A 27,045-nucleotide genomic window follows, 5' to 3' on the forward strand; every position below is an offset into this window, starting at 1 on the left:
TAAGAACAGTAAGGCTCAGATCTGTTCAGCAACTGTCAGCAAAGGAGACAAAATTCAACCAGGAGCTAGCCTTGCCTATACAAGCACGTACATAGTTGACTTTCATACTCTTGGATATATTTCATGAATTGCCTCACCATATCTCTTTACAGAGACAATACAATGGCAGATACAATGTTTACCCCTTGTTTTTTAATTAAAAAATATTTTTAATTTAAACAAAAAGCAATCAACACATGTAAGCTCCATGAAATACACGTAGCAATGAACACGTATACGCCTAATTCACCATGGGTGGACTCAGTAAAATCAACAAGGTTTCTCTGAGACAGGGGTTAATGCGCGAGATGTGAGGTTTTTGTTCCCTTACATATGCCTTACATACAAGGTTTTGTTCCCTTTGTATCCAAACTTCAATCCTGTTCCAACAGTTCATAGAAGTTTTGATTATGCAGCAGTACAAGCCCTCAAAAGAGGTTTAATTTCTTCTACAATCATGAGAAATACATTTTTTTTTTTTTGCGTGAACCACACTCAAGTGACTTTTGTATTAAAAACAAGGGAAGCACGGTACCTGATCTGTTATGCAGTTCTCCTCCGTGCCTGTTAATTCCTGCAATGTTATTGGATCCACCAGAAGAATGGGGAGAATGGTTGAAGTTGTTGGAATTTGAAGGAGATGCAGGTCTTCTTGCAAATGCTGGTAATTTGACTGGCCTTGTACCTTTGCTAACAGACATCTGGAAAATAAAAATAATTTTTATCTTTCTTATTTGAGCAAAACAACAGAAAAAAAATTTTCAACGACTATTTACTGTAAGTTCAGAAACTTTCTCTGTAAAATAATCTTATCTTACATTTACAAATACATTTATAAAAACAGATAATGTATTGAATATATGTAGTTATATAAATGCATGTAACATTGAATATATATCATGTCATTCACTGAAGATATAAAAAAGAAGATTAATTCTCCTTAACCTTTGGCCAACATAAAATGTGCGTATGTGCAATGCACCTGAGGAACAGTATAGGAAATATTATGAACAGTGGCAAAAAAAAAAAAAAAACAAACACATGTAAAGCTTCTTTCATGCAGAATCCTTTTTTTTTGTTTGTTTGTTCCTCCTATTTTACAGAACAGATTTACTACATTTCTCTCCTTTCTCCTACACATTCCCCTACATTCCCCACAGAGGGATCCATGGCTAGTTCTCCTCTACTTGCCCTGCTCCTCACGTGCTCCTCATGGGACCCAACTATCCACTTACAATCATCTTCCTACAATCATTTACTACAGCTATCCTTTCCAGATGATGAACCAAACTTTACCTTCCTGGGATCTATCACTTGCCTTCTCCACATGTCTACTAAAATGTCTTTATTGTCCCATTTCTATAACTGACTAGAAATACAATTCTGGACTAGTAATATAAACTCTTCTTTAACCTTCAATTTAAGAGTTGTAATTCAAGGAAGCAAGACCTCTTTTTTCCTACTAACTATGAAAGCAAAGGTTGTCAAAGTTGTTTTGCTTCCTGCAAACAAGGTATTTTCCTGTTGTTTTGTGTTTTCACTACCAAAAAAAAAAAGAAAAAAAAAGTAAAATCAGGATCAGGCAAGCTCCTTCTATAAAAATTAGACTTTATTCAGACTTTTCTCCCTTTTACACTATTTGTACTGAGTCTGTATGTCTTCAAGCCAATGTGATCACCATTGCTACTGTTTTGTCATATACTAACCCTTTCAGCATATTATGTCATTGTATTTTCATATACAATATAGCTCACCAGTGTTTTTTCTCTTCCCTTCAGGTCCTAAAAATTGAGAATCTTCTATTCTTTTCTTCTCCCCCATGCTGTCTTCAAAAGCAGAGCAGTTTCTGCCACACTAGAATGACTGCACCTACCTTGGCAACTAAAATGTATAGGTGGAACCAGTTGTCACTTCAGCAGTTTGCAACAAATTCATTATGGCTAGACATTATTCTGGTTTACAGCAAACAAGTAGTTTTATTTTATAGAGACCTTTCATCCTATTTATGTTCCCTCCACAGAGACATATATTCTTCTTAGACAGGAGATCTTAAAAGGACAAGCCATTACTAGTGACAATGGGTTCAAAATAATGTCTAAATACAAAACCAGCATGGCTCACCAGCCAGCATGCCCTGGACGTAATAATACATGGTATTTTTTCACATATTTCATTTACTTACTACATCAGAGTTCCCACTGCTGTTAAAATCATGCTTGATCACTCTCTGTGGCCAGGCAGTTCTCATCTGTTCGGCTTTGCCATCTTTGTTGATTCGTGTTCGGTCAGAATTCCAAAGCTCAAAACTCGAGGGTGGTAAGAAAGGGGGTATCACTGCTTTCAGTTTATCACTGGGCAGCCTGGTAAATGGAGCACTACTTCTCAACTGAGAGAGGAAAAGAAAGAAAGGAAAAAAGAAAAGAGACTCTTCTTAGAAAGCTAATTGGGAGCTAATGATGTAGTTTCAAAGTCAAATAAAAAGATGGAGACAGATGCATTTAAAAAAAAAATAAATGGAAATGAGATATAAAAGTAGTATTTGTGAAGATGTACAATACATAATAGCAGACACATCCAGTGTTCATACTGGCACCAGTGAGCAAGCTCGTTCATTTGATACAATGAACACAGTTCATTAAATGACAGAAGCTGTTCCTTTCTTGTCATTTTAACAGGAATGTTAACAAGTAGTTTCCAAAGAAATAACAAACAGGATGCTTAATAAGGTTGTCTACTCCGAATTCCTAGATAAGACACCTAGACATAGTGAACAAATATTTGTTCCTGCTCTATGTGTATTCTCCAGAAAAAAGAAGAGAACAACAAAAATGATACTGGGTCCCTGGAGTTCTGTCAGTCAGTCATATCAATATTTGCTCGATCTTTTTAAAAGAACACATAAAAAAAAAAATCAACAGCCAAACTTAATGACATCTCCAGGGAGTAAATTGTGGGGGAATTTAACGCTCCAGTGTAACAAAAGTAGAAAGAGAATAACATAAGCACACATCCCAAACTAAGTATTTCATGGTTTCCTCCATGATTTCTCACTTTCACATTGCACTGTGCTCGATGTTTCCCTCATAGCATACTTCATTAGCTGTTCAATCTACTTTACTAATTCATTACTGTTCATACAAAGGTACAGACTGCTCTTTAAAAAAAGTTCTTGAAAACTTTATGTGAAAAAAGTATCTACCAAGTATCTACCAAGAGCTGCCATACTGTACTATTTGAGGTACTTACTAGTCTACAGAACTACAGATGTACCACAGCTTGTCAGTTCCTGTTTAGTGACTACCAACAACTTATTGTTCTCTTTTTAATGGTTACTTGAATAGCAGGTTAAAAAACAAAAACAAACAAACGAGAAACATGTAGCTGCATGATCTTATGAATTGGACTGAAGATCCCAAGAGCACTGCAACATACCATGGTTGTCAACAGTTCATCATTCTTCCCTCCTTTTGCAGTGTTTACACCTGAAAAAAACATAAATGAAGTGTTACTGTCTGCATGCCCCTGCTTCTTATTCTCAATGATAGCTTTTGTTTTCAAACATTCAACAGCTGTATCCCCTATAAGTGCACACAAGCAAATTTTCCACTGAAACTTTCAGTTACCTAAATTAAAGTTAAGCTGATAATCTTATTTCACATCACAAACTGGAGGGGTTTTGCACAGAGAGCATAATTTCACCAGATGTGTTTTGCAACTTGTGTTTTTCTGATCTTTTGTCTCAGGTTTATTTTTTAACACAAACTGGTTGTCACTATAAAAATAAGTTCATCAAGAATACTAATGATTTTTGATTGAGCTGTTTCTCCTGTCAAATTTAATGGTGCTTGCTACAGAACAGTAACATTGCTACATTAGCATTTTCCTGCTGAAATGATGTTGCAGGTGTTCAGTACAAATACATGATGTGATTTTTCAGCTCTGTTAAATTAAGCAAACACTAAATCAATAAATTAGAAATGGTATCATCTTGACTATCCCCATGAGAGTTCACTTCCCATCAGACAACTCTGGGTTTACCACTACCTTTGTTATTTGTGACCCAAGCAGTAGGAGCATCAGGGGTTCCGGAAGTGTCTGTATCACTCTGTGGTGCTTTTATGGTGGAATTTAATGAAGATTCAGGCCCATCAGGAAAAGGCCCAAACTGATTGGAAGAAAACCCATGGCGCAACGTCTGAGTCAGCTTCAGCTTGCGGAATCGGTTGGACATCCTGCTCCACCAAGACTAGATTGAGAAGGAAAAAGAAAAATCAGTTCCAACTAAAAAAGGAAAAGAAAAGTACAATTAAGTAATCTTTACTGCAGTGATGAAGGAATTTTACAGGGAAACTACAAAAGAATGTTAAAATGGTTTGCAATCGTCAACAGAATCTTTTCCCATGGGTCGTATAGGTAAGATTCACCTTTCTCCTTATGTTTCATTTGACAAAAAGCTTACAATATTTTTCTACTGTATCTAGAAAGACAAGTTAGATAAAAACATTAGGACAATTTGAGTGAGAATTTTTTTGCAGCTACATGGCAATTACTTAATCTTATAATACGCTTCCAACTTGTCCAACACTCTCTGACATCAATGAACTGGCATACATTTTCTTCTTTTTAGAGGCATTCACAAAAGTTTATCTGACCCACACGAAAGCCTCTCCTTAAGATTTTAAAAACTGGTGGCAAACTAAAAGAGTTCTAATAGCATTCCGATCAGAATCAAGATTTGCAATACATATTGTGCTGCTGTACAGATAAACTTAAACCCTTTCAGACTGGAGAGACTATAGATTGACAGGCAAGAAAGACCAGCTGTGAAAACAACACAAGCCTAAGGACTACTGCACCTGCAGCTTGCACCCATATAGGTATTGATTATGTGGCAATTGTCTGATTTGCTCAAGAATTTATACAAATAGATTACAAATTTCAACGTTTTTGTAGGCAGATGATATAAAATGCTTCAAGTATTCAGGATGATTACATTTTTCCCTGTTACATTTCTTCAGACTATACAAGACTTCTAAGTCAATATTAAGAAAACCCATGCAGTCAGTCCATTAAACATCATGTGGCTTGGAGGTTAATAAGTCAAGATTCTAAATATGTCCTGACTATTTCTTAGTAAAGCTACTTTGGTTTCTGGAACACTTAAAAAAAATAAAAAATAAAAAGATATTTTAAAATCATGATATTTCATCAAGGCTGCTTTATAAGATACCCAACCCAGACCTATACTTTCCTTGTTTACTCTGTATTCTTAGCCATTCCTTCTCACCATATATATTCCCCTCTCTCCCTGACATTTAACATTTCTGAACTGCTTTCTGATATATCTCTTCCTAACTGTCACAGAGCAGAACTAAGTAATATAAATTGCAAACTTACTCTCCATAATTCAATCCTTCCAGCAGATGATCATTAAAAAGATTTTAAATCTGCTCAGAGCATTATTAATGGACAGAGTCCTCAGACCTCTCTATCTCTTTGGAGTCATAACTAATAAAGATATACACTACTTTCATCAACAAAGAGCTGGTGGAAAAAGAGAGACAAATAGTTCCGAGAAAGCAGTAAAAACCACATAGTTCAGCATTTACTCACCTTCCAAAAGGAACTGAAAGGGCAAAAATCCATCTACTATTAATATGGAGAACAGCGATCTTACAAAAGAGCTTGATTGTACAACGTCATTTGCTTGTTACGGGAACAAGCTAGCTTCACTGGGCAAAAAGATCACTTCTCAGTTCCCCTCATCTTTGCTACTCTTTATAGGCTTCTGATCTGCTAACATAGGCTCTCACCACAAAGTACCTAACATGGAGTAGGTGCAGCCACTACACTACCATACAAAGTACTCTACTACTCTCTGGCACGGAAGGAAAGCTGGTAGAGAAGCTCATCTTGTCTTCTGGTGATCAGAGCAGGGTCGTCTGAGCTGTGGAGCACCCAGCATATTGCTGCAGGAAGTTGCGGCCTATCCATACACCTTGCACATCAGAGACATATAGAAGCTAGAACAAAGGGCTTTAAACTAGATTGAAAAAGCCAAATAAAAATGCATCAGTGGTTAAAACAGCGTCTGTCAAAAGGCTATGATCTAGTAACGATGGGAGAATGCAATAGTATCAGAAAACAGAAAAGAGGTGTTGCCACTTGAGAAGTCTCTTATATACTTTTAACAATATTAGAAAAGAAAGAATTAGGGGAAGCACTGGAAATCTGTGTCTTAAAGCAACTTTATAAGCAACTTTATCCTAAAAAAGAAACTGAATGTGATAATTTACATTGCTCTGCTGCTGACATTGAGGGCACTGTTTGCTGAAAAAGCACGGGCAACAAGGAAAGAGGAAATAAGATCTTTGCATACACTAAGGACGCAACTTTGTTTCCAAGTCCAGAAAATGGTGGGAAACAAAGTACTTCTTAGTTCCTAAGTGAACCTTTAAGTAAAAGGGGTAGAGGATGAGAAAACAGTCATCGACCACACAGAATCACAGAATGGTTTGGGTTGGAAGGGACCTTAAAGCCCACCCAGTTCCAACCCCCTTGCCATGGGCAGGGACACCTCCCACCAGACCAGGCTGCCCAAAGCCCCACCCAGCCTGGCCTTGAACACTTCCATGGATGGGGCATCCACAGCTTCTTTGGGCAACCTGATCCAGTGCCTCCATCACCCTCTGACTAAAGAATTTATTCCTAATATGTAAGCTAAACCTACCCTCTTTTAGTTCAAAGCCATTACTCCTTGTCCTATCCCTACGCTCCCTGACACAGAGTCCCTCCCCAGCTTTCCTGTAGGCCCCCTTTAGGTACTGGAAGGCTGCTATAAGGTCTCCCTGGAACCTTCTGTTCTCCAGGCTGGACAACCCCAACCCCCTCAGCCTGTCTTTGTAGGAGAGGTGCTCCAGCTCTACGATCATACTTGTGGCCACCATCTGGACTTGTTCTAATACTTCCACGTTCATCTTGTGCTGGGGATCCAGAGTTGAATACAGTACTTGAAGTTGGGGTCTCATGAGAGCAGAGTAAAGGGGGAGAGTCACCTCTCTCAACCTGTTGGCCACACTTCTTTTGATGCGGCCCAGGATTTGTTTGGCTTTCTGGGTTTTCAGCGCACACATTGCTGGCTCATGTTGAGCTTCTTGTCAACCAACACCCCCAGGTCCTTCTCCTCAGGGCTGCTCTCAATCCATTCTCCACCCAGCCTGTATTTCTGCTTGGGATTGCTCCTACCCAGCTACAGGACCTTGCGCTCAGCCTTGTTGAACCTCATGAGGTTTGCACAGCTCCACCTCCCAAGCCTGTCCAGGTCCCTCTGGATGTCATCCCTTCCCTCCAGTGTGTTGACCACACCACACAGCTTGATGCCATCAGCAGACTTGCTGAGGGTACACTCAATCCCACTGTCCACGTCACTGACAAAGATGTTAAATAGTGCTGGTCCCACCTGGAACACCAGTCATCACTGATCTCCACCTGGACATTGAACTGTTGACCTTGACTTTTGGAGTGCAACCATCCAGCCAATTCCTTACCCACTCAGTGGTCTGTCTGTCAAATCCATGTCAAATGCCTTGAACAAGTTCAGGTAGATGTCATCAGTTGCTCTTCCCCTATCTACCAATGCTGTGATCCCACTGTAGGAAGCCAGCAGATTTGTCTGGCACAATCTGCCCTTAGTGATGTGCCTGGTTAACAAACTATTGAAATGAGCTTGCACAGATTAAAACAAAAAGAACTGATTACCTGGAGTAATTACAGACAATACAAACTCTGAACCAATATTATCTTCAAGGTAAGTGAAGAGGATGGAAGAAATTACAGAAGCAAAAGGCAAATACATTACCACACTTACCCCAAAGAAGAAAATCTGAAAGTTTACTGACTAATCAGCTTAATTTAAAGTCACAGAATCAAAAAATCACTTAGGTTGGAGAAGACCTCCAAGATCATCAAGTCCAACCTAGCAAGGTTACTTTGCCGGATAACTGAGTCTGTCGCTAAACCATGTCCCTAAGCACATCACCTACATGTATTTTAAAGACCTCCAGGGATGGTGACTCAAGCACTTCCCTGGGCAGCCTGTTCCAATGCTTCACAACCCTTTCAGCGAAGAGATTTTTCCTAATATCCAACCTAAAGCTCCCCTGGAATAACCTGAGGCCATTTCTTCTTGTCCCATCATTTGTTGCTTGGGAGAAGAGACTGACCCCCACCTCTCCACAACCTCCTTTAAGAGATAGAGAGAGATAAGGTCTCCCATGAGCCTCCTTATCTCCAGGCTAAATAACCCCACTTCTCTCAACCATTCCTCATAAGATTTGTTCTCTAACTTGAAAGGACATCACTAAAAAAAAACTTTGTATGTACTCACAGCTCATAAAAGACAGCTGGCATAGGTTTGTCAGGAATAAATCACACCAAATCAATCTCTCTGACAGACTAACTGGTGAAGTGGCAGAAAGGAGGAGAAGCTGTAACATAGCTTAACATTAATAAAGCTTTTATCAATATTCCATGTACCATTCTCTGAACAAATGACAAAATATGCTTCTAGTAAAATTAGGAGAGGAAAAGCATGATAACCAAAAGACACATTAACAGACAAATTACCAGCAATTTACTCCAGGATGAGGAGGGCATATTCAGTGGTGTGAAACATGAGCTTGGAAATAGTCGTTAACAACATCAAAGATTAAACAGAATTAATTTTGTACAATCTGTGTAAGACATCTATCTGGACAGTTTTGTGAGCACCTTAGATACTCCAAATTACACTGATGAATTGACTTCAGGAGGTCATTACACTGATGAATTGACTTCAATTCACTGATGAATTGAATTTAGGGGGGGGGGGGGGAAGGTCATATGTAAGCAGAAGAAATCAAGTGCATAAATACAGAAAAAGGAATAATAAGAAAAACAGCCTTACTGAAGAAAAAAGAAAATCAGAGTTCTAACATAGCACCAACTAAGCATATGTCCCCTAAGAATAGGTCAACAGTGTCTTACTACTGCAAGAAAACGGCAAATTTCACTGACCACCCCATGAGATACACGACTGTGAAAGTAGCTTTTGTACCCTGCCATGTAATATTGAGACCTTAGTTAGAATCTCATTACTTGTTTTGGACACATCACCTTAAGACTAATACAGACAAACTAGAAATAGTAAGAAGTTTAGGAAACAGTCTGCAAACAAGGAAATGTGAATACATTTTATTATTATTATAGAAAATAAAAGATTTAAGAGAATTTCCATCTTTTCTAAGTATGTATATAGTTCTTATAAAGGTGAAGGTGGACACTGATAACTGAAAAACAATTGACTTAATATGCAGCAAGAGAGATTTAGCTTATACCAAGGGAAAAAAAAATCTGACTGTAGGAACAGACAAGCAGTGGAACCAGCTGCAAAATTAGACTATGGACCTTTTTCATCACAGTGAGAGAAGAGAGAACAGAAACTTTGTCAAGGATGTTCTTGGCATATTCGTTCTGTCTACATAAAGACAGGTGGGCTCATCAAGTTCCCTCTCATTCCTCCATTTCTGCAATTCCACGTTTTGCCATCTGCACTGACCTAGACAGAAAATTTATGTACTGTCTGAGTCACTATAAATAGCTCACCGAAACCTTCTGGGCAATTTGTTTTATAGTCTTGGCTCAGCACAGAAGAGTTGTCCACATGGAAGCACCACTTCTACAAAGCCAAGGACAAATCCCTCACTTGTGCATTCTCCTCACGCACTGGTCTAAAACAAGCTGTGTTTGATGACCCCAGTCACTCTGAGAATATTATTTTTACTCTGTTTATTCTCTGTATGGAGAATAAGATATGTAACATACTCCTGATCAGTCAGAATAGTTAATAAAGCACTAAGCCATTTTGGAAGAGAGGGTTATATTGGCTTTATAGATATGTACATATGCACACATACACAGAATTACATAGAATATTTCTGTTGAAAAAGTGCTTAAGACTTAACTTGCAAACACTGTAATGTTTTGATGTTTTTTCAACCAAATATTCCAACATTATATATGTCAAAATATTCAATGTCAGTACTCATATTTAAATCTTTATCAACAAATCCTACAAAATTGTTTTTTTCTAATTTTACCTCAAAATCTTATATGACCCCAGTTCATATATGACCCCAGCCTTGGACCCCTATCTGTGCAAGAGTTGCAATCTGACTTGCAGTTGATCTGCTTTCTATAATGCCAAAGACTGTTCTGAAATCCCCAAGCTAGGTAAGTGCATTCCTAAATAGGCCCACCTAAACCGATACTGAAGTTGTATCATATTGAATAATCATATGATTTTTTTTTTATTTTTTTTTTTTAACAATTTATCATTGTTAAAATTGCAAAATCAATTTGAGCTAAAGCAGAATTATAAGTGGTCTTTAAAACTTGTGTCAGAAATAGCCTGGAAATTAGCATGTGTGTTTCCAAGATTCTGATAACATTTATGCTAACAATGTGAGATTACAGAATCAAGGAAATTCTGAGGTATAAGATCATCAATGAATTTTCACCTAAACAAATAAAATCAGCAACAACAACAAAATAAGCTAATACCTTTTTCCTTCTTTTTTTGAACACAGACAATGTAAGTCACAATGTCCTTGTTCAAATGGCACACGCTCTGACTCCTACTGGATTACTGCCAATTTCTAGATAAGCATACAGTGTTCCAGTGACTCTCCAGAGGACACGTAAGCCTGAATTGCACCTTCTTCCATTTTTCATATTAAAACCTGCTAATTTTTCATATTAAAACCTTCTTAATTTTCAGTGCCAACCTCCATTCATGGTTGAAATGAAGTCCACCCTCTCTCGTAGAAGTCTACCACTTCATGATGAATCTAAGCCCTTCCCTTTTATTCTTCTTACAGTATTATGATGAAGCCTCTCAAGTCTGGGCTGTCCTGCATGTAGTCACAGTATTTTCAAGTAGACTACCTGGACTTCAGTTTACTTCCTACATCATGCTTTTCTTCTTCTAGTGTTCACTAAATACGACAAAAGAAAAATATAAGGAACTACAACTGGAAATTCTACATAGAGCAAATATATAAACAGGCAACTTCTTACTTTGTTAGGAGATCCCAAACACATCCACTCCAATTTCAAAGTAAAAAGATCTGCTATGAGTAAAGGAAAAGTCTACTAAAATTGGAGTACATTTGGATGATTTAAAAATTAAGATCATAATGGAAATTCATTTCCAAACTCATTAATATAATACATTCTACTATTTAATTATGGCCTCTATTTCTAGGCACTGAAATGTGCTTTGATGCTGACTCTTCTTTAGAAGTCTTCCCTCTGCCTTGTTACTTGAAGAGAAAGAAAGCTGAATATCATAACACCAGGAAACCACCAGGAATTCAGAAGGGGAAAAATCCCCACAACTAGTTACGTATTAGGTCCAAAGTACTTCTTAGCAATGACCTTCTCTGCTTCATTCAGTAAGAGCGACTGAATATGTTTACCTTTAAACCTCCTTTGTCATCTGGCAGTATTGGGACATTTAAGGATTGCCTACTTCTGGAACAAGGCAAAGATGACCTGTTGTTGAGTTTATTCTTGTCTTTGTCTACTTGCATGCATGCTGATGCGAGTAACCGTACAAGTTCTGTGTCTAAAAGAAAACAAATTAAGATACTTTTTAGTCTGTTTTGCTTTGCCAAATCGTGACTGATATGCTGAAACACCTCTCAAACAAAGCAGATGAATACACAAAACTTTGTTTCTTGGCCTCTGTTTCCCATCCCTTCTCCCCACACAGTGGGCTGCAGTCTTACCAATGCCTCTCTAAACACATGTATCAGTATAAATAATCATGCCATTCAGTCATGTGTGACCAAACGAACTGCCTGCTCACACACTTTGTAGAAGTTAAGAACAGCACTGGGACGCTCCCTTTTCTCACCTGACGCAGAAGAGAGCAGAGAAAAAGGAATACTCTTTCTTCAAGTGTAGGTTGCAGAAAAGAAGCTTGAAATTAAATCCCAAAGAGAAAGGAGATGTTCAGCCTGGACAATGAAGGGACTGAAAAGACATGGTAAGAAAAAAATAGAGTAAAAAAAAAAAAAAGGTAAGAAAAAAAAAAAAGGAAGAGGAAGAAAAAAAAGAATAAGATGAGGACAGGAAAGCAAGAAATATTCTGTAAAACTGTATTTTATACAGGATATTTATACAGGAAAAGAAGGGCAGACAGAACCAACCTATATTCTCCTTGCTGAACAAGATGAACTATTCTGTCCTACAGGCAGCTAGTTACAAGAAAAACACATTCACCATTATTTATTTTCTAAAATTTTATACTATTAGTTACCGACTTTTGACAAAGCAAAGCTACGTGCTAGCGTAGTAACACTGAGTAAATACGGAGAACATGGACATTCTTTCCATTAGCACTACCGTTTTTCAGCTTCAGAGAAAGCAATCTAGCTACCAGGCAAGTTTAATAATAACGTCCCAAATTAGGTAGGCTAAACAAACTACAACAAAATCTAAATGTGTTTCATCAAAGCCTCCTCAAAGCACACTGGCTTTTTCTAAAGCACTCCCATGACTACTAACTTGAATGCCCAAGTGTGATTTAATCTCAGCCTTTACAGACCTAGTTGGAGCTCCAGCTAGTTCACTAGTCTTGTGCTGATTGCACTTTCTTCATCCTGTCCCCTAACTTCTGCCAAGTGGAAACTTCGAGTTCCAGTTCCTAGCTCAGCACTAATGACAATATCTAAGCCACCACAAGTAAGTGCTATTGAACTGGCTCTGATGACACAAACAACATTTTAGAATACCTTCAAAAACAAAGAGAAGAGGACCACAGAAAATCCATTAGCCCATAAATGTATATATACATCTAAACAACTGATTTTAAAAAAATACATTTTCAGGCAGTATCCATTCTTGGTCTAGTCTAGCATAGACTGCAGTCAATATCTTGAAGCAAATTTAATGCAATTTCTACGTCAAAAGAGATGCGTATCTGGTCATGTTGCAATTACAAACATTTCCTCAGTGCTCTCTGAAATAACATACCTGGATCATTCAGGAGCATTATCAGGTCAAAAGCTGTGTATCCATTTTTCGCACGAAGATTGACGTCAGCTCCTTGATTTAACAAATACTTTACAACTTCTTTGTTTCTTTACGGGAGACAAAAAATGCTTATGTTAAAGAGAGAGAGTACCTCAATACTCCATTTCCATCCTTTTGTATCATTGCTCCTCAATTAACGATCATAGTTTTACCTCTGCAATAGTTAACCAAGTCTAAAATGTGTCCACAATTTATTCAAGAGCTCCCATGATTCCTTTGTCAGTCACTGTTTACTCACTATAAATCACAATAATTGGCATGCAAACAGCCTAAAAAGAACATAATTTGAATAGTCAGATTCTTCATCTGACCCTTTGGAAATGATCACGGTATCTGTTGCCAGTTTCCCTTTGAAAGGCCATTACTGCCTAGGGCAAAAAAGCAAGTGGGAATTCAAAGGTCAGTCCAGAAGTCATCACACAACATCGCTAATACTTAAACATAGCTTCATATTCAGAACAGATAAAAAAAATTCCATTTAATAAAACCCCAACTGACTGAAGATAATTTATGAACTCCAAACAGTAAATCACTTAATTAGAGACACAAATTTCCTTGAGGTATCTAAAATGCAAAAGCAAATCAGCAGTAAACGATAATACAAACACCTCCTAATAAAAGCTCATAAAAGCAAATTGCATAAAAGGAACTCATCATCCCATTCCCATTAACCCCTCTCCTTTCTCATATACCTGAATAAATCAGCAGAACTAGCCTTGCAAATTAAAAACAATACAAAATAAGCAATGACAACAAAGCTGTGGAAAATATTTTTAATATAAAAATCCTCTTACACTGAGACTAAGCCTGTATAAAAACAAACTCTGACACATGTAAGCCATACTGAAGAACAATGTGCTTAAGTAGCAATAGTTGACTGCCAGCTCTAACTCTGAAGCTGACAAAAAGATCTCAAACAGATCTCAGAAGTAATGCTCTGAAGTGATCTTCAATCTGAACATACTCCAGATAAAGTCAACCTAAAATGAAGAATGAATGTTCTCTCTCTCTTCTAACAAAAACTCAGCTTTATCCCCACTGGTCTGTTTGGGTCTGTTCCGAAAAGCTGAGGGCATACTACGTGTTTTAGAAGATTAAGGCCAAAAGCCTCTACAATTCTTGTAAGAGCTGTTTCCAGAGTCAATACCAGAAAGATCTTTTCTATCTGGATGTAAGAAGAATGAAACCTCTTTTCTGTTAGACTCAATGAGCATACAACTTACCCATGGTATGTGGCCTGCATTAGTGCTGTCCAGCCATGAACATTGTCCTGTTTGTCAATCTCCGCATTCTTCTCAACAAGGAGCTGGACAAGGGGCAGCTGCCCAGTTACAGCTGCAATCATTAACGGAGATGCACCATCAACAGTGGTAATATTGACCTGGCTTGGGTCTTCATCAACTATTTCTTTAACCAGCTGAAAGTTGCCTGCAAAACAGGGATATAAAAAAAAAAAAAAAAAAATCTACATCAGGAACACAGAACTGCTTAGCCACTGAATTAATATGTACTTTGATTTGCTGACACTGGTCTACATTTAGTGGAATTAAAACAGAAGAAATAAGGTATGTACCATTTCAATGTATATAGTTCTTTAAAACATTTTGCATATTAGACAATAAAGCAGTGTCAATAACGACAGACTTATAGGTCTGTCAGTACAACAGAACTGCAATTCTACAGCTTCAATCATTAAAGATAAACATTTGTACTGATCTCTGTTTCTTCATTTCGTCAACACATTTTCACTGGCTACAGGAAGCTGTGATATAAGCTGGAGGCACTGTTTTCCCTCATAGTTTTACATACCTACACACTTATAGCACAATTCTATTATGAGAATACTTTTCTCAAATAACAACTAAGCCATAAAGGCTGTATAAACTGCAGCGTATCTCATGTGAAGACATGGGCAGGGAACTTTTCCATAAAATTGTCTGAAGATGAAGTACAAGGAAAAGCAACAATGCTGGGACACCGCTGAGATGACTGCTTTGTCGTTCAGCCGGACTAAGATCCCTATTGCATTTTCTTGGGCAGAAATCACAGAAAGTCACAATTCTAGAACCAAAGAAGGTGGGCACAAAGGCACTCTGAAGGTGACAAAGGCCATTCTTGCCCCGAGCAGGTAGAACAATGCCCTAGGTCATATCGACCTGTAACTCCTCCTACAAAGGTTATTCGCTGTTTCTGAAAACCACAACTGATACAATTCCACAGCCTCCCAGGGAATTAGTCTATACCAGTGTTCAAACTTCTTATATTCAGAATGTTTTTTTTGTTTTGTTTTGTTTTTATTTGTTTGTTTTTTGTGTTTTTAATTCTACTTCTGATATTTAATTTCCAATGCAAAACTTCCCTACTCCTTCCTCAAGAGTAAGGCATTATTCCTGTCATCTTTTTTAAAAAGTAAACCTAACATTCAAGCTTCCAGATGAAAGAGGCTGGCAGTCACCGAGTTCTTGTCTAGACTACAAAAAGCAGTGCAAAATATGCCGCCAAACGCATTTTAGCTAGGTTGCTTTTCTTTTTCTTTTTTCTTTTTTTTTTTTTTTTTCTCCTAAATCTTAATAAAGGTAGGAACAAGCACTTTTTAAAAATGTCTGAGGTAGTCAAGGTCCATCAGGGTAATCCTAAGCAGAGGGCTTAGATTTGCCCAGCTCCCTTACTTTTTTGATGTCACATAGCAGACAAAAGCACCAAAGAAGGAAAAAAGATGAATATGTACCACTGCAGGAACAGCGGCAAAAAGAAGCAGACTGTCAACTGCCATGCAAATGCAAAAATTCCCATGCTTAAAAATAAAAATAAATAATAATAATAAAAAAACTTCAAATTGTAAACTGCTTTATGGCATGGACTACCTTCAACCCACTCACTGGTGTCAGCGTTTTCCTTGGAAAGACAGAATTCCAGATAAACACTGCAGGCACTTGAATGCATGCACTGAAACTAGCATCCACCCCCACTCATCATCTAATTTCTTGGAAGGGGAAAGAAAAGCACAGACCTCATTTTCCATGTCCCAATTTAGTAAAAGACACCAAGTAGCTTTTTAAACACAGAACTGCATCACAAACTGTGTTAAACAGAAACCCTGGAACATACAGAGACTCCAGAATTGACTTTGAACTCTGTCCTGGACACTTCTTAACCTAGCAAAGTCTTCTTAAACAATGCTGCCATCCACAGCTGTGTATTCTAAAAAAAAGCAGCACACTGACCAATATTCATCTGACTCCTTCCTACCCAGATTTCATGCTTTTAAATCTCAAACCAAAAGTCACACAGGTATGAGAAGGATGGCTGAACGTGTAAAATGTAGCTGACGTGAGGCTTTCCAGAGTAAGTTTTGTCAGCTTACTTGTGAAGAATTGACATGTATGGCTGAACTCCCACTACTGCTACCTATTATCTCTTTCTTCCTCACAATTATGCCTGCCCATTTCCAGTTCTGTTAGCCCCAAAAGCCATAAAGTTTCTGAGATGGTGACTTACGATGCTTAGTTAAAAAGCAACTGTTAAGCTGCAGTACCAAACCCTGGATTAGATCTCGATGCTAGGGCCAGGCTTGACCATTATGAAAATATAACTCTGAATTTTCAACAGGAATGAATGCAGTAAGAATAAAACTTAGAAGATAACTGTTGATTTAAAGGTGTGTTGCTGAAATCCATTTGGACAGATGCTGAGAAACAGTGGCATTTTCCTTCACAAAGTCATCCACGTACAAATTAAAAAAAAAAAAAGACAAAAGTCCATCAAAAGGGTACTAACTCAGAGTTCTCCTCCAGGTTGCAGCTCCCCACTGAAAGCAAGAAGGTAAACCTCATCAGAGCATTCATGATTATGTTACAGGTAGGAGCAGGTACATGGACAAAAAAGCTAGAATGAGAGGTAGTCGTGCTGAACCCTGATGTTCACTTACTCTACATACACACATCACAGTCCAGAGGAGTACAGCCAGCTTTCTATGGATCAGATTTTCTTTGCCAGAGACACAGACAGCACAGCTTTGTTACACAGCACAGTATTACTACAGCCACAAGGCTGTATTACCAACATCACCTCGCTGCCTGGAACGTCTTGGCCCCAAGTAAGGGAAGGCTGACTGGGGAAAGACCCTTATGAGACTCTCATAGGTCTCATGGGACACCTCTCATGAGTTCATAGGATGTAAGATTTAACCTCACATGAGAATGATTTCTTTCCTTATTTGAAATGATATTAAATAAATTCATCAAATCCTTTGCTTTGACTTTTTTCTTTTTTTTTTTTTTTTTCTGTCCATGTAGCTAGGACCGCTGATGGTGGGCTATAGGTGCTATTGTACAGTTCAGAACATACATACATGGCAAAACACCAACTATGAAAGCAGGAATCGGATAAAGTTCAAAGACTGAACCTCTCTAAGCTGTCAAAGAGATCGCCAACGGGGTAAAGTTTCTGATCTCTGACATTATCAGCAACCTCAGCAGAAAGCGAATAGTCTTGTTTCCCAAGCCAATGCCATCAGATGGCAATACTCAGGCCAAACCCATAATTTCAGCACCTTTTCCTATGCTAGAAGATCCAGGAAAATAGGTAACCAGAAAGCAGTTCGCCATTCAGCAGGAGTGCAACCCGTCACTGCTTGGATCAAATTTACATCAACAGGATGGCACTGGCCACAAAACAGATTTATCAATTGTGTGCTCTTGAAAAGTCGCTCCTAGTCATGAAAGAACGTGCAGGATTTGAGACAATTGCCCTTTTCCTGAAGCAACTTTAAACAGCAATGAAAATGTTCATACAGAGTAGAGACCAGTGTATTTTTGCCAGCTTTATTTTCATACTTCAAGATTACCAGGAAGGAAAAAAAAATCATGTTAAAGGTAGCGTGGTCTTGGAAACTACTAAACCACACCATTGTGGCATGGAGGGCACGACAAGGAGCTCATAACAACTTTTTCATATCAGAATGTAAAAAAAAATAAAATACAGAAATAAATGTATCTTTAAAATGAAAAAGAAAGAAAAAAGTAGCTGCATGTTAAAACAGAACACAAGTCAGTTTCCCATGTTAGCAAACAAGCGTACTCTGTAGTTGCAAGAACCAGACATGATGGAAAAATCCTGTCAGTACTTACCCAGTTTCAAAGCATGGAAGATGTCAGGTTGCCTCTTTTCTGTATCTGAAAAACATAAATATTTCTGTTAAGAGTTATTTAAAGGCAAAAAAAATCTAGTAAAATTTTATAGAAAAAATATACGATATATAGAAAAAATATATACATAAATATACTATAAAAGATGTTTGCACAGGCATTTATTAAGAATGAAGACAGCACAGATGTTTATTCCCTTTGGGAACAACGACTCACCTGTATGGCTCTCTGTGCAGAGATAAGGCTACACACTGTAACATACCAGTACTGCCTCTGCCTTTCAACTTCCATTCTGTATCAGGAAATTTTATTTGGAAACGTCTGTTTCCTGCCTGGAAGACTTAAATATCAATGAAAGAACCACAGCACAGTTCTGTGGTCTGGTGTAATTCTCTGTACAACAGCAAACACTCGAATAACACAGGACTATTTGGGAAAGGGATTCAAAAGGAGTTTTGTAAGATGCTCCCTTTTTACTTCCTCTTGAATATTGACAAGCTAATTTTTGAAGGTCACAAAAATAATACTGATGATTCAAATACACGTTTTTTTTGTGCATTAATAGAGATCCTTCAGCTCCCAGATGGTCATCATCTTAAAAAGAACTGTAATTATTACAACTGTAAGACTTTGAGTGAAGGATCTTTCATTCTACGTGCCTTCCCAGTGCTTTGAAACGGTTGGCACTATGTACAATGAGGAAAAAATAGTGACATATTTTGCACCTTCCACTCAAGCCAGAAAAATGTACCCTCCTCTGTCTTCCAAAGCATTACTGCCACTACAGAGCCAATGGGGTGAGCAGATTTGTAGGAAAACAAGTGACATTGAGAGGTCTCATGGGTCTGATTCTGTCATTTTTTGGTAAAACAGAAAAGGTTCATGTTCATCGCTTGACTTTAAAGGAAGTCATTTAGAAACGTTGAACAAAAAACAGTTGCTGAAAAGCCCCCCCAAAACATGAAAAACTCTTATTTTAAGACTAGGAACCAGAGCTGTGGGTCCTATGTTTTCTCCTAATTAAGAAACTGCTCTTATAGAAGGAACTATGTATGAACTCACTGTTGGAAAATAGATCTCAAAAGACTAATTGAAGAAAGGACAGGACTCTACACTTGGCAAAGTGCAAAGCCTGGAAGAGACACTGCCTCGGGGAGCAGGAGACCACGAGGAGGTGCCAGAAGACACAGGCAACACCCAGGCTGTCAGGGGCAGTTCTGATTTTGTTACTGAAAACAGCCCATAGGAGAGAGATGCTTTCATTTAGGATGCGACTCACCTTATCTATATAGGGTCACAGTTAATGGTTCAGAAGACAATTTCCTTTTCTGCCGCCTTCCACAGGAGAGAAAGGATCTGGTTTTGTTTGTTTGTTTTCCCCAGGATATACTGATTCCAGTGCTAGAGGAGGCTAAAGCCATGGCCAAATAGTGATGCAGAAATTTATGTGGAATCTCAACATTTTTAACCTCCTCTCCATCCCAGTTAGTTACTACCTTACTGCTGATGGAAACTCGCCCTCAGCAGAAGTGGCAGGAACACTCACCTGCTTTAATGCAGGTCCACTCATCTAGTTTAAACAGACTTCTTCAATACTTTAAGTTGGATGATCGTAGAAGACTTTCAAGCAGCATCAGGCCAACTCTGCATGCACAGAACTTACATGCAAATGCACAGGCAAGATATAAAGCACTGCACTAGCAAATCCCCCTGATGTCTGATTCTGCCTACTGTAAGCAACTGAGGTTTCTGTTAGAGGCTGATCATGAGCGAACGCCTTCAGTCAGACAGTTCTGCCTGGTAGCTTGGCTGCATGAAAGCCCTTGCTCCAACTTAACCTATGAGTCAATATTTGGGTGAGTTCAAACTTTCTCTAGGGCAGAAGGAAATGTCACATTTCTGTTCTGAGTCTTAAAGTACAAGGGAAGCTTGACCTGCAGGAATAACACCCAATTTAAATAAAAATTAACAAGCTTTAAATAGGAGACTGGGATTGTGGGTATGGCTACGCTACAGTGTAACAGAAAAATAATTAGCTATGATTTGCATAAGCCTCTTTGGGTATCACACGTGGCTGAGAGCTTAGAGTGGACTAACATACCCTGCAGGCTTTTTGCCACCATGGCTGAATGGGTGGTAGCACCTGGGAAAACTTTGTTTTAGGGCCAGTCCTACCCTTACAGTTCATAGTGAAAACTCTCAAGCTGGAAAACCAGATGCCTGCCTCACTGCTTTTCCAAAGCCTCTAGTTAAATCTCTCCCAGCATCAGTCTGCATCATGAAGCACAAAAACCTCGAAGAGTCCCCACTCAGCCACATACAGAATAAGGCCTCTGTCTCTGAAATGACTTCCTGATGTTCAGATGTCCAACACAATGTCCAGACCAAACTGCCTGACTTCATGAACAGATTTAATACATTTCTGTAGTAAAGAAACAAATTTCTGGAGAAGAAAAAGGAAGCAAAACCACAACAAAACTAGCATAAGCCAATCATAACATTATTCTATAGAACCAGATAGCAAAAAAAACTGTTAATTTGGAAGGAAATTAGAGAGATATAACAATAAGTACAATTAAAAAAAAAATCATTAGTATTTGAAATGAACAGGTGACAACAGATAGGCTTTAACCTTTACCTTCAATAAAAATGAAAATCCTACAAGCGTACATACAGAAAGCTGTCAACAGAATACAAATTTTCTTCTTAATTCAAAAAGAAAATAACTAGTAACAACAAAGTTCACTCCCATCTTCTGAAACCTTTGGATCATCAGCACAAGGTACTATATGTCTACAAAAATCTGGATTTCTTACATCCTTAAACTCTCCTGGCTAAAGCTACACGACCACACATTCATTAACTGCACAGTCATAGACTGTTTATCTCTTCCCTTATCTTATTCAATGCACATAATGCATTCATTACAGTGCAGAATTAAAACCACCATATAAGCAGCATTTTTGAAATTCATTTTACTTGAGATTTGCATCAAAATGATGTACTTCTGATCTAATTTTTTTACATAAATTAGCATAGTGAGTGTGCACACTTGTGCATATGTGAACATGCACATTGATGCTTGAGTGGAAAAGGCTGCTTATAAATTTTATGAAGTTCTGAAATTAAGTATTCCCCTCTCCTTCAAGGATCAGAAAAGTAGAGCACGTGATAACTTATTATTCATCCACATTAATACTTCATTTTCTTATACTACACAGTCTACTATCAAAGGGCTCTGAGAAGGTTTCACACCCTCTGAGAGCTTAAGGCCAGAAGAAACCATCAGATTAACCTAATCTGGTTTTCTGCATATCACAGACCTTGTACATGACACATAGCAAAGACAATCTGATGATAAGTTTTAGAAAATCATTCAACCTTGATTGCAAGTGTCAGGGTTTCTACACCTCTTCTAAGTCATTCCAGGTCCAAATTTCACTGCAGTGCATGCTGTCTTATTTCCCATTCAAATTCTTCTGACTTTGAACTTGCAGTTTTTTCCTTTGGCTGCTGTACAAAAAGACCCTCAAGTACTGGACGCCCTGTCCTTAATGTGGAAGCTTTATTAATCACTTCTCTTAACCATCTCATGAAACTAGGCAGATGGAACATTTTTAGTCTCTCACTACAAGGCAGGTTTTCAAGATTTTCTCTTTTAAAAGTTTTCTCCAAGTTTGTGATATCCTTTCTTTGATATTCTTTTCTCTAGTGTCCCTTCTTCAGGTCCCTACCAAGTAGGCCTTTTTTAATTTTCTTCCTAAATGAGTGCCTATCTCACATGTTTTAAAGGTTAAAAAAAAAAACAACACATTGAAAACATTACAACATTTTTAAATGTTTTAAACATTTTTTAATGCAGAATGGGAATTCTGATGTGCTAACCTGGAGGACACCTGCTGAAGCTGAGCATTCCTGCCTCACAACCAAGATAGGTATACCTGCTCCAACATTTTCAGCCTAGTTACAAATCTTAAAGAATGTGGTGTACATACAATGTAACACCTTCCATTTCCAAATACGCAATCAAAACTCCAAGAAGTCAACACAAAAAACTAATGCTCCATACCTGCCTGGGGTCTAATCGTTGTGAGAGATTCCAGGTAGTCCTTCATGTCTTTATGTTTGCAGCCAACGGAGATTTCAAAAGGTGTTTTATGTAGTACATTCAGGTGATCGGGATTGGCACCCTTCTCCATGAGCTGCTGTGCCAAGCTCACCTTTCCACTAACAGCTGCCAGCATTAAAGGACTCCAGCCCATAGTCTTCACAGTGTAATTGCAATCAGCTCCCCAGTCTAGTAACAGATGTACCACTGCCTCATGTCCATGTTGAGCGGCCGCCATCAGTGGAGTGATATCAGGGAGGTCGTCTCTGCTGTTGTTAAGCACATTTGTGCTAAAATGGTCGTAATTGTCTACAAAAGCTCCAGATTCCAGCAACAATTTCACCATGCTGACGTGGCCGCCTCTGGAGGCCATTGTGAGGACGTTGGCTCCCAACTTATTCTGCGCATTGAGATCGGCACCATTTTCCAGCAAGATGTGAGCCACGCTTAGATGCCCAAACCTTGACAGGAAGAAAGAAGAAAGAAAAAAGAGAATTAACACCTTGGATGGCAGAGGCTTCTGACACTCTGAAAACAGTCATACTCCAAACACAGAAAAATTTGTTACCTGTTCAGTGTTATTGACTAATAGAAAAGACTGAGATACTTACTATATGAGATGATGCCCACATCACTGAACATGACCATGGTCACCTTACTAGAGGACTGTACCTTCCTAAATTGTTTCACACGCACCAGTGACCATACCCATATAAAAGGCATTTGCACCACCTCCTCCTTTGCAGTTGGGAAAAAAATCAACTTCCAGAACAGAAGGTGGCTTAATGAAGACAGGCAACTGTGATGTGCTCATGAAGCTCAAAAAATATAGCGAGTGGCCACTGCTGTCATAAAGGAAGCTGAACTTATCTCAACACCAAGCGTACCAGATGAGCTCTCCGCATGCAGAATGCCTCAGGGAACCTGGACTCTGACACTGGTTTCACCAGCAGCACTGCTCTGACACGAGTTGACTAAGAGGCTCTGGTAATTTGTCAGTAAGCAAAAGACAATCATGCAAGCCATGTAGCCACGTGTGGTGATTTTACTCAGCTGGGTGCCACCACAACAGCTCTCTCACTCTCCCTCCTCAAAGGGAAAGGGGGAGAAAATATGATGCAAAGAGCTCAAAGGTTGAGATAAGGACAGGGAGATCATTCAGTTATCATCACAGGCAAAATGAAGATCACAGAATCAGCATAGGGAAATTAGGTATATATTTATATAGTTAATAAATGTTACTATATATTTAAGAAACTAAAAACACCTTCCCCCGACCCTTCACATTTTTCTACCTCCTCCACCCAAAGTGAAGCAGGGGAACAGGGAATGGGGGCTGCAGTCAGTCCCTAAAGCTTTATCTTTAAAGCTGCTCCTTCACGATCACTCTCTGCCCCTGCTCCATGTGGGGTCCCTCCCATGGGATGCCGTCCCTCCCGAACTGATCTTGTGGGGGCTTCCCACAGGCAGCAGCTCATCAGGAACTGCTCCCACATGGCTCCGTCCCACAGGGTCCATCCATCCATCCCCCAGGAGCAAACTGCTCCAGCACGGGTCCCCCACGGCTGGGCGGCAGCTCCCCCCAGACCCTCTGCTCCTGCGGGGGCTCCTCTCCACGGGCTGCAGCTCCGGCCCGGGGCCTGCTCCTGCGGGGGCTCTCCATGGGCCGCAGCCTCCTCCAGGCCACATCCACCTGCTCCACCAGGGGCTCCTCCACCCACGGGGGGGCTGCAGCATGGAGATCTGCTCCATGGGGCACCCATGGGCTGCAGCGGGACAGCCTGCTCCACCAGGGGCCTCTGCACAGGCTACAGGGGAACTGCTGCTGCCTGCCTGGAGCACCTCCTGCCCTCCTGCTGCACTCACCTTGGGGAGCTGCAGGGCTGCTTCTCACTCCTCTCTCCCTGCTGCTGTGGTGTAGCAGTTTTTCCCCCTTTCTTAAAACTGCTCTCCCAGAGGCCCAACCAGTGTTTCTCACTGTCTTGACTCTGGCCAGCAGCAGGTCCCTTTTGGAGACGGCTGGAGCTGGCTCTGATCTAACATGGGGCAGCTGCTGGGCTCTGCTCACAGAGGACACCACTGCAGCCCCCTGCTACCATACCTCATACCTCCAACCAGCTTGCTCACAGTGAGAAAACGGTAACCCTTTACCCCTCCTCAGTTGAGGAGTAATCCCACGCTTTAATAAACACTACATTTACAAGATGCATACTTTTGCACTGCTTGTTGTAGCTGTCATAAGTTACTATATGCTTGTGCAGTATTTAACACAACCAAGCTTTGCTCCTGAAAGCTGCTTTTGCACTCTGAAACAGAACAAACGCTACTTGAGGAAATCCCCAAGAATGCTACTAACTACTAACAGAGACACGAGACACAAACTCCCTAGCTTCTTTCCAGCAAACATAAAGTTGCAGAAGAAAGTTTCCAGGGACTGTCAAGTTGCGAGGAGTCTGCCCTTGTAGCCTTCACTGTGCCACTTCAGCAGATCCTGCAATCTCTGCAGATGTGATTACTCTTATACATATACACTATCTCACAAATTTCAGCAGAACTAAACACAGCCAGAAAATTCAACATGTACATAGTTTGAAACCTATGCTCGCACAGTCATACTTTCTTTTCAGTTATCCATTACAAAAAAAAAAAAAAAAAAAAAAAGTTCTCCCACTTTAAGCTTTCTCTCCAGGCTTCAATATTTATCATACATTTCAAATAGTAGCAAGTCATTTCTTTAAAACAATTAGAAGACTATGGTGATTTAGTTTATTGTTTTTACAGAATGAGGGTAAAGTTTTCATTAAGGAAAAAAAAAAACTAAGAGTGTTTTTGGGGCTTTTTTTTTTTTAACCTTTGTAAAATAACAGAACTGCTGAACCTTGTCTTCCTTGTTCTTACTGGAAAACCAGCTGTGTGACTCATTCTTTGGGAACTTTCTGTGGGCTTTAATTGAAAAGAGAATGTTGACTTTCAAACAGACTTTTTTTCTTCCAAGTATTTTAATGTGTTATGAAAGAAAAAGAAAAAATCTCCTCTCAATTAAGCACTGATTTAATCAAAGTAGAGCACTGCCCCCCAACCTTGCAAAGCGTGTAAACCCAGCGGGTATTTGTATACATCGAGATAAGCACAAACCCCAGCATTAGCAATACTGGAACCATCCGTAGCTCTGCGGTGAGTGACACGAGAGTGGCACGATACTGAAAACAACCCAGCTCTGGCACTAATACCCAAAGTAATGATTCTGCATATCCTCCAGCGAGCCCTTTGGGAAAATAAGGAAGAGGCGAGCAAAACGAATTGTTGATACTTCGTTCAATCCATTTTAAACCAGAGGCGATCTTCCAATAGGTCGGGCTAAGAGAAGAAGGACAGAAGCCAGGCAGGGGTTTTGCACGGATCTTCCTATGCAGAAGGGAGGATGTGCATGCAGCGTTTTGGGGTTCGGGTGACCCCTCGGCGCTTTGGGGCGCTGGCTTCACCCTGGCAGTACCAAGGGGTGCCCAGCTCCAACACCTCGATGCCTGGGGTGGATGCCTGTGCACACCAGCCCCCGACAGCCCCTCCTGCCCCCCGGGGAGGGCAGCAGGTGGGTGCCCGGCCCCTCGGGGCGCTCTCCCGAGCAGGGCCCGGCGGCTGCGGGCGGAGCCCCCCGGGTGGGGGTGAAGCGTGCGCCCCTACCTGGCCGCCTGCATCAGCGGGCTCCAGCCGTAGTGGTTCCTGCTCTGCACCGAGGCCCCCTTCCGCAGCAGGAACCGCACCAGCTGCTCGTGGCCGCCCGCCGCGGCGAACTGCAGCCCGGTGTTGCCGGCCTCGTCGGTGCAATCCACGGGGACGGGGACGGGGACGGCGGCGGCGGCGGCTGCTGCCGGGACCGCGACCGGCACCGGGGTGGCGACGACCCCTGCCGCCGCCGCTGCCTCTCCGCGGGGCTCCGCCGGCTCCTCGCTGCCGCAGGCGGAGGCGGCCGCCGGCTCGGCGCTGCCGCCGGGCAGCCCCAGCAGGCGCCGGGCGGTCTCGCAGTCGCCCTGCTCGCAGGCACGGAGGAAGAGCTGCACCTGGGGGGGCACCCCGCACTCCCCCATCGGCGGTGGCAGCGGCGGCACCGGCACCGAGCCCCGGCCGGCCCGGCCGCCCCCGGCCCTCGGCGGCCGTTGTGAAGGCGGCGGGGAGGAGGGGAGGAGGCCGGCGGGAGGAGGGCCTGCGCCGGCCCCTCACGGCGGCGGCGCTGCCGCCGGCCCCCGCGCCATCTTCGCGCTGCTGCCACACAAAGAGGCGGCCCCGGCCATCGCCGCTGCCCGCGGGGCGCTGGGGATGGCGGAGGCGCTTTCCTGCTTCCTCCTGCCCTCCCTCACAGGCTCCTTCGATACAGTTGTGTGCTACAGAGCCCAGTCGTTGCCCAACTAATCTCTCCTTGCACCCCAGTAGCGCCCAGCAGCTGGTCTCTGAGCATAAAACTCCGATTTTTGTTTCTAAGTCTCCCCTCTATACCTTCAGCCTCCTAGGTAGCCTGGCACCCTTTCCAGCTTGCATTGATTTACAACAGCTAAACTGAGAAAAAAAATGAAGCTATGGTGAAACAACTCCCGAACCACACTTAACTGGTTAACTTAA

General features: G+C 40.7%; 1 protein-coding gene across 3 annotated transcripts in view; it reads right to left on the bottom strand.

Annotated features, from left to right (window-relative positions):
* The window catches only part of ANKS6 (ankyrin repeat and sterile alpha motif domain containing 6), a 45,602-nt gene extending 18,997 nt beyond the window's left edge, over positions 1 to 26,605 (bottom strand). For 2 of the 3 annotated variants that reach the window (XR_014690040.1, XM_084510821.1), the window contains exons 1-10: positions 26,113 to 26,601; positions 22,393 to 22,892; positions 18,306 to 18,350; positions 14,400 to 14,604; positions 13,117 to 13,223; positions 11,556 to 11,704; positions 4,084 to 4,285; positions 3,472 to 3,521; positions 2,222 to 2,425; positions 575 to 740 (exon numbers count right to left, since the gene is read on the bottom strand). Coding sequence is in view for 2 of the 3 variants with exons in the window: in XM_084510821.1 (XP_084366947.1) it covers positions 575 to 740; positions 2,222 to 2,425; positions 3,472 to 3,521; positions 4,084 to 4,285; positions 11,556 to 11,704; positions 13,117 to 13,223; positions 14,400 to 14,604; positions 18,306 to 18,350; positions 22,393 to 22,892; positions 26,113 to 26,516 (2,032 nt within the window). In the remaining variant the exon portion in view is untranslated. Of the gene's footprint in view, positions 1 to 574; positions 741 to 2,221; positions 2,426 to 3,471; positions 3,522 to 4,083; positions 4,286 to 11,555; positions 11,705 to 13,116; positions 13,224 to 14,399; positions 14,605 to 18,305; positions 18,351 to 22,392; positions 22,893 to 26,112 lie in introns of all 3 variants that reach the window. The other variant, XM_084510822.1, reaches the window with a different exon arrangement.
* Between the last annotated feature and the right edge of the window lie 440 nt (positions 26,606 to 27,045).

This window comes from Aythya ferina (assembly GCF_964211825.1).
Source record: "Aythya ferina genome assembly, chromosome: 2".
NCBI lineage: Eukaryota > Metazoa > Chordata > Aves > Anseriformes > Anatidae > Aythya > Aythya ferina.